The sequence below is a fragment of the Cibotium barometz genome, chromosome 59 (assembly GCF_041138505.1).
Source record: "Cibotium barometz isolate CiBa-2024 chromosome 59, ASM4113850v1, whole genome shotgun sequence".
Lineage (NCBI taxonomy): Eukaryota > Viridiplantae > Streptophyta > Polypodiopsida > Cyatheales > Cibotiaceae > Cibotium > Cibotium barometz.
This window is the reverse complement of record NC_141104.1, coordinates 9618642-9625966: the sequence shown is the minus strand read 5'-3', so window position 1 is coordinate 9625966 and position 7325 is coordinate 9618642. Positions and strand designations below refer to the sequence as shown.

Here is a 7325-nt window from a genome sequence, read left to right as displayed (position 1 = left end):
CCTGAACTTTTGATTGGCCCATATCGTGAGGTTGAAAGGGACTCGACCGGAGGAGAAGAGGACTATCATACGATTTCTCAGGTTGACCCTGAGGAAAAGAGAACCCACTCCAAGAAAAGCCGTGTGCTGGGCGCTCACTCGTATGGTTGGGCATGTGTGAAAGGAAAGCCTATAGTTATGAGGATTAGCAAAATGGTAAATTTGATTGGCAAAAGTCTTTCCATGCCAGAGACATCATCCCTGCCAAGGTTAGGGTAAATAAACAATTAATGTCTACCTGATTTGTCTGCTGGTCGGAAACCTCCGTTCGAATGTCGCTCGCGTCGGACCCCGAACTTCCGTCAGATCCTCCCGTGCCGGCAAGTTCAGAGGTTTCTTCCTCTCACCAGTCTGATTATGGGTTTTTCAACGTAGAGAATGATCTCTTGTCTGTTTCTTTCAATCAAGACCATGGCTGCTTTGCCTGTGCAACAAACAAAGGGTTCCGCATCTACAACTGTGACCCTTTCAAGAAAACCTTTCAAAGAGATTTCAAAGATGGTGGCATAGGCATGGTGGAAATGCTCTTCAGATGCAACATACTTGCCCTTGTTGGCGGTGGAGTCAACCCCCTCTACCCTCCCAACAAGGTCATGATCTGGGATGACCATCAGAATCGCTGCATCGGCGAGCTCTCTTTTCGGTCTGAGGTGCGCGCAGTTCGCCTGCGCCGTGACAGAATTGTGGTGGTTCTCGAGCACAAAATCTATGTGTACAACTTTGCTGATCTCAAACTGCTCCATCAGATTGAAACCATAGCCAACCCCAGAGGCCTTTGCGCTCTCTCTGCTGCGTCGCACTCCACTGTGCTTGCGTGTTTAGGGTTGCACCGAGGTCAAGTCAGGGTGGAGCATTATGGGTTGAAGAAGACCAAGTTCATCGCAGCACATGATTCACATCTAGCTTGCTTTGCCCTTACAGTTGATGGGCATCTTCTCGCGACTGCGAGCTTTAAGGGCACCCTTGTTCGGATCTTCAACTCTCTGGATGGGACTAAGCTGCGTGAGGTATACACAACCTTGTTCAGCCAGTATAATTGTATAACAGCAAACTTGTTATTCTTTTCTCTGAACATGTCCATTGTCCAGGCTTAGTCTAAATCTGTGTGATGCCAACAGGTTAGACGTGGGGCAGACAGGGCAGAGATTTACAGCATTGCATTTTCCTCTAATGCACAATGGCTTGCCTTGTCAAGTGATAAGGGGACCGTGCATGTATTTACCTTGAGGGGTCCTACAATCAATGACGAGCTGAGGCACAGTGGTTCTGGATCATCACTAGGTTCTGGCAATGGAAGTGGAAATGGTAGCAATAGCCCACCTGGCAGTGGCTCCAGCTCTGTGTCTATTTCTGGCGGCAATCCAAGCTCTACCTTATCCTTCATGAAAGGTACGGTACAGATTGTTTTCTCCTCTCTCTCTCTCTCTCTCTCTCGCCCTTTCTTTTGCTTACTATTCATAATAGAAAAGTTAGCAATGATGTCACGTGCATGCCTAGGCACACGCTTTACCGTTGCAGCTTGTATCTTGGCAAGGCAAGAGGCCGGATATGGGTAGAGTGGATTAGTTTTGGCGGCCCAAAAATGTGGTGCCCAGATGTGCCTAGGACATGCGCCCATGGATGGGACAACTTTGGGGCACAGTATGAACATGTTTTATGAAGTTAACGATGATATTTTTGGACCTGTAAAAATTGTTGGCGACCTGAAAACAACCAGCCAACCATGAACCCTATGTAAACGGGGTTTCAAACCTCGTTTAGGTGTCTCTCAGGTGTCGTCAAGAACCCCACAGAGAGGCAGCACTAGGCAAGAACTCAAGCATATGGAGAGCATGATCAAGGTGTGGACTCAGCTAGACATCTTTTGTATGCATAGTAGGTTAGCTTTCATGAACTCTAGGTCCTAGAACCATTGTAGCATGAGAATGTTTTAGTAATATACAATAGATTAGGTTTACATCTCTTGTCTTTTGTGTGTTTGCAAGTGAAGTAGATTAGCATTAATCTCTCTTGCTTAGTGTTAATCAAGATCATGCTTCCGCCTGCATGTAACAATGGTATTAGAGGTTAGGGCAGCCCAAGGCAATCCATAGGTAGAGTTTTTTGCATGTTGAATTAGGGTCCCTAAAATTAGGGTTTGTAGGCCAAATTAGGATTTTCATGTTTTACGTTAGTTCAGCCCTTGCATTTGGGTTTTCAGTCCCGCTTCAGTTTGTAGCAAATTAGGGTATGCGTTTTTAGGGTTTCAACTTGTTTTGCATGTAGCATAGGTTGCATGTAGTCTAGGACTTGCAAAAGCCTTAGCCTAGGTCATGTTCAGGCAGTAAATAGCTTATTTTGAATACTTCTTTGGCAAGAATCTCACCGTGAGGGAATAGAATGAACGAATTGAAGCTTTTGCGATAGAGAATATCCTCTTCTGCTTTTGCGTTTTTCCTCTCCGAAAAGTGAAAAGTAAGGCTGCACTTTTCCCTTTCCTAAAAAAACTCATCCTTTTCGGCTGTTTTCTGACCTTTTCGAGGGTCACTTATGCTTTAGTACAATACTTCTACCTTCTTTTGTGCAGTTAAAAGCCCCTCCCCCCTCCCCCCCCCCCCCCCCCCAAAAAAAAAAAAACCATTCCACTAGAGTGTTGGCCATTGTAGTGCACGAGACCCACACAATTCTTATGTAGACATGACTCTAGACACAAGATCCTTGTGTGAAACTTGCAACTAAGCTGCGGTTAATCACTATGTGTGCATGCACTTATCAGATTCCACCACGTATCCAAGAGATAGAAAAATAGAGAGAGAAGATAGAGAGAGGGAGCGTAGGGTTTAGAGAACTTTGCACATGACACACACACTGAGCGGAGAACAAGCCCCGCCTACTTTCAGGAATTTATTTCGGAACAATCCACGGGCTCGGAAGCCAAGATCAATACATCAATGAATGCAAAAGCAAACAAACATGCTGATGTAAAAAAACCAATGTTGTAGTCGATGTCGAGGCACGAGATCTTGTTGCCGAGTAGACCATGGGGATGGCCCACAAGATCTCTCACTGGGCTAGTACCAAATCCAATGTACCCCAAGCTTATAAACAAGGTACTTCAAGTGTTAAGTGTAGATGATGAAGCTTATGATGATCAGCTGTAGCTTTGATGTCCAATCTGTAGTAGAAATAGCCCACAAAAGGCCGTATAGGGGAGTATGAACTAGATCAACGCAACACGGCCGTCGACGGCAGTAGTGGTGCTGCGCAGAATAGTCAAACGGCGCAGTTCAACTGCACGACACAGATATCAGGCGGCGGCAACCAGGCGGCGCAGGTGTACGGCGTTGAACAGCAGTTGGTAACAGCGGCAGCGGTTCCCTATGACTGTACGGATCCGTACAAGGTATGGGCAGCAGATGATGACTTGGCACATGCAGTCGCAGCGGCGTTGAGAATCAGTAGCAGGGCGATGATACTTCGATGATGATGAACTTCACGCTTCAACGATGATGATGAAGAGAGGTTCATGCTTCTTTTATACTTGAGGAGGGGTCCTACTTTTTGCCCCAAAAGCTAGCCTTGCTTTTGTTTTTACATTTTACTTTGCTTTTGTTTTTCTTTTTGCTTTGTTTTCCTCTTTTTCACTTTTTACAATAAAATACTTATTCAAATAAGGCTAGCTTTTCCCAAGTGCTTTTTCTAGCTTTAGGGCCTTGCTTTTGGTCCTAGAGTTGCTTTTTGAAAAAGCAGCTTTTGCTTTTTGGTCTTGCTCAATCCTCTTGCCAATGATGCTCTTGGCTTGTTGACAACTCAGTTTGACTTTTTGCTTTTCTTTGCTTTTTGACCAAAATTGGTGCTTTTCCATGTGCAAACCTTATGGTCCTGACTCCCTATCCCATGCCTTATTCCACGGGTCCAGTGTCCTAGAAAGGGTTCCATCATGTGAATAGTGCTAGGAAGGCCAAATAGTTACATTTCCTTCCTCTTATATCACAATTGTCCTCAACTATGGAGTACAAGTGTACCAAGCATATCCATATGTTCCAAGTACTAGTCCCATTTGGTGAGCTTGTGCATCTGGACATCTCCCATATCTGTGATGTCATCTGCTCATCTAGCAACATCTGAATGCCTTATCTTTGATCAATGGCTTTGTCCTTGATGGTTTTTCTTCATGACCTGTCACATGTGTTATATTGTAAGGTTCTCCCCTTCTAAAATAGGGGAAACGCTTAAGATAGTCCACTAAGTCTTAAATTGGAGAAAATTTCTTATTTATCGACACCTTGACCATGTAGAGATTCAAGGATACGATTCATAGGTAAGACCTAGTCCTATCCCGCAGGGGGAGCGTGATCTTCTAAAAATCAAATCACCCATAGAGTAATTGATCATAAATTGGGTAACTACTAGACTTGATTTCTAGAGGCAACGCTTTTTTTCTCATCCATGCAAGGCACAGTCGCTGGCCTAGTCTTTTAGAATAGAGTTGCCCAAGAACCTATTTATCTAGCGTAGGGCTTTCACTTAATCTGTTGGAAAGCTACCCGACTAATCGGGTCCACCCGTTCGTAGGATGGTGCCGTTGGGGCATTCCATCCTCCCACTTTCCACCCTACTCACGCGTCAATTTGTTTTTTAATTAATCCTACCACACTGTTTGACATAAATAAACATATTCCTTAATTAAGGTCCTTTTCACAAGGTTTATTAAAACAACCTTTTCCACAGTACAATAATGCCAAAGACAAGATTTATAAAAAAGTTTATACATGAATCAATTTCATACAAGCCAAACCGGCTCTCTTATTCTTTTCCTTTATATTGCCGATGATCTAGAATTCGGCCTTCTAGCCTCTACATGCTGGGCAAAACCCTACGGGACCATACACCTCATCGTCGGCCGCTGGCGAGGACTCAAGCCGGCCTGTCGCCCTCTCAGGCTCCATCGCTTGATCCTCCCGCTCCTTAGAGGGATGTCTGCACACTAGGGTGGGCTTATTCACCACACTAGCCTGGGTCCTCAGAACTAGGCAGCATCATAATCTCTCGCCTCAATCGGCGAACCTTATTCTCCCAATGGTATGAGGGATATCTTGGGCCATTTCTGGGCTTTGCTAACGACGCCGCCCGGCTACACAAGCACGGAACAGAGTTAGCGTCGAAGCCAGGAAAAACTTGCACTCTTTAAAGATAACAATTCCAATGCAATTTATTGAATACAGCATCACACAATTCATAACTCCATACAATTTTATGTCATTATTTTAAAAGGAAAAGATATTCATTTATTAACACTAATATAAAAAAAACTCTTCTTTAAAAGATAACCAAACTAACCTGGCCACCATTTCCTTGAGGAGCTTGTAAAGGGAGGGTTGGAGCCGCATCGGGAGCATCTTCTCTGATCTCGTTGTTGCATGCTCCTCTCGAGGCAATATTCTGACGTTTTCGGGAAGGGGCCATCTTGGACGTCCTCTTGTATGGCTCGTTGTCGTTGTCGAAACGCTCCAATCAGATCTCAATTCTGAGATCGTTTGCTGTACTATAGCAAGTACACTGCACAGGGATAGATGGCAGTACGGACGGCAGCACAACAGAGCATACGCTACACAAAAATGCGTGTTGTCCATGGAGCACCCGGGGGTTTATATAACTGTGGGGTACGGGTACGGGAGCTGCGCAAAGCAAGGGCAAAAGGACGGTGTACCAGCAAAGGCTGTAGATCAGTGGCCTGCATGGCTCTGTGGGAAAGGTACGGTGTCGGTTAACAAGGAAAGGAGTGGTACGCATGTACCTTATCTGGTCTGGGGCGGCATGGGTGTCCACGTAGCGGCACGTGTGGACCACACAATGGACGGTCGTCCTTTGGTTCTTGTGCGGCCATCGTGCGGGCACCCTGGTAAGTGTGTACGGTCGAAATTTTGGGACGGGGTCCCCAAATTTGGGACACCGGCCTCGATTTGCGTGCCGGACCGCCCGGGGGGGGGGGTTTTTTTGTTCGGGAGGTTCTCCTGGTTGTTGGGGTGCAGACCGTCCGTCAATCGGACGCCCGGTCGTGCATTTATTAAGGTTTAAAGGTCGTCGCTTTTTAACAAAAAATGATTGAAATTTGCGTATAAGCTTGATCTGGTGTCCGTTTTGGATGTTGTAAAATGTTAGAAGTCATCTCCTGTCTAGATTTATACACCAGGGCCTTTGTTGTGGGTGTGCCCGCCCTTATCAGGTGTTTTATCATTTTTCCTCACTCCCCGCATTTTTCCCCTATTTTTTTCCATTTTTCTGTGGCTTGGGAGGCAGCCCTGAGTTGGCAAGAGGATCCATTTGCTGGCCGACTACATCAGATGTGTGTACTGGAGCTGGCCGACTGTACTTGATGCAGTCGTGGACCCTCAGAGCTGGCCGACTGGCTGCATGCTGTTGGCCGACTGTAGATGCAGTCGTGGAGCCTTTTTCAGCAGGCCGACTGCACATGTGGGGGCATATAAATAGGCCCCCACCCCCATACCACTCATTGTATCATACCCGGGATCTTCTTGTGTATATCAGAGCAGAGTTAACACGCCTACATCTCTCTCTCTCTCTCTCTTGTGCTGTTTTTCTGCATGCGTTTTTTGCTCGTGTTCCCAGATCTGGTCATCATCTCCGCTGCGTATTCTGACATGGTATCAAAGCCTAGGCTCTAGATAGGTCTTGGGATTTGTGTGAGCAAGAGGGGGGCTGTTGTGTGGCTAATTGGTGGACTGTTTTGGGCTGATTGGGAAGAGAAGGTGCAAGAGGAAGGCAGGCTGATTTGCTGGACAGCCACTTGCAGGTTTTAGTTCTTCTTTGTTCCCAGCCACCCACCCTATTCAGAGTACATCCCCGCAATGGCAGATCTGTTTGAGATGGCTGAGAGACATGTGAAGATCCCGACACTCCCCACGTTCTCGGTGGACCGTCAGTTGGATGGGAGCAACTACGACATATGGAAGGTTATGATGGAATCTGTTCTGGAGTCTTACGACCTCGCTGATTTCATCGTTGTTGGTGTTCCACGGCCGGAAGTAGAGGAAGGGGAGTTACTGTCAACCCGAAAGGACCGGGAGACCCAGACACAGATGTAGGATCGTGTCAACGCCAGGGTCCGTTCGTTTATTTTCCTCAACTGCACACCATAGGTAATCAATCATGTAAAGCATATGACGTTGGCCAGAGGTATATGGTAGCATTTGGCCTCACTTTACAACAGGGTATCGCCCATGAAGAGGATTTCCTTGGAAGTACAGATGCGGGTTATGAACCCTACAAAGTCGATGATGCGGGAG

The 7325-nt window shown here is 46.2% G+C and overlaps 1 protein-coding gene across 1 annotated transcript in view; it reads left to right on the top strand.

Annotated features, from left to right (window-relative positions):
* Positions 1–217: 217 nt before the first annotated feature.
* The window catches only part of LOC147605462 (autophagy-related protein 18d-like), a 29683-nt gene continuing 22575 nt past the window's right edge, over positions 218–7325 (top strand). Inside the window, exons 1-2 of the mRNA XM_086793164.1 lie at positions 218–1046; positions 1158–1428. Coding sequence (XP_086649290.1) covers positions 312–1046; positions 1158–1428 — 1006 coding nt within the window. The 5' untranslated portion in view covers positions 218–311. The remainder of the gene's footprint in view (positions 1047–1157; positions 1429–7325) is intronic.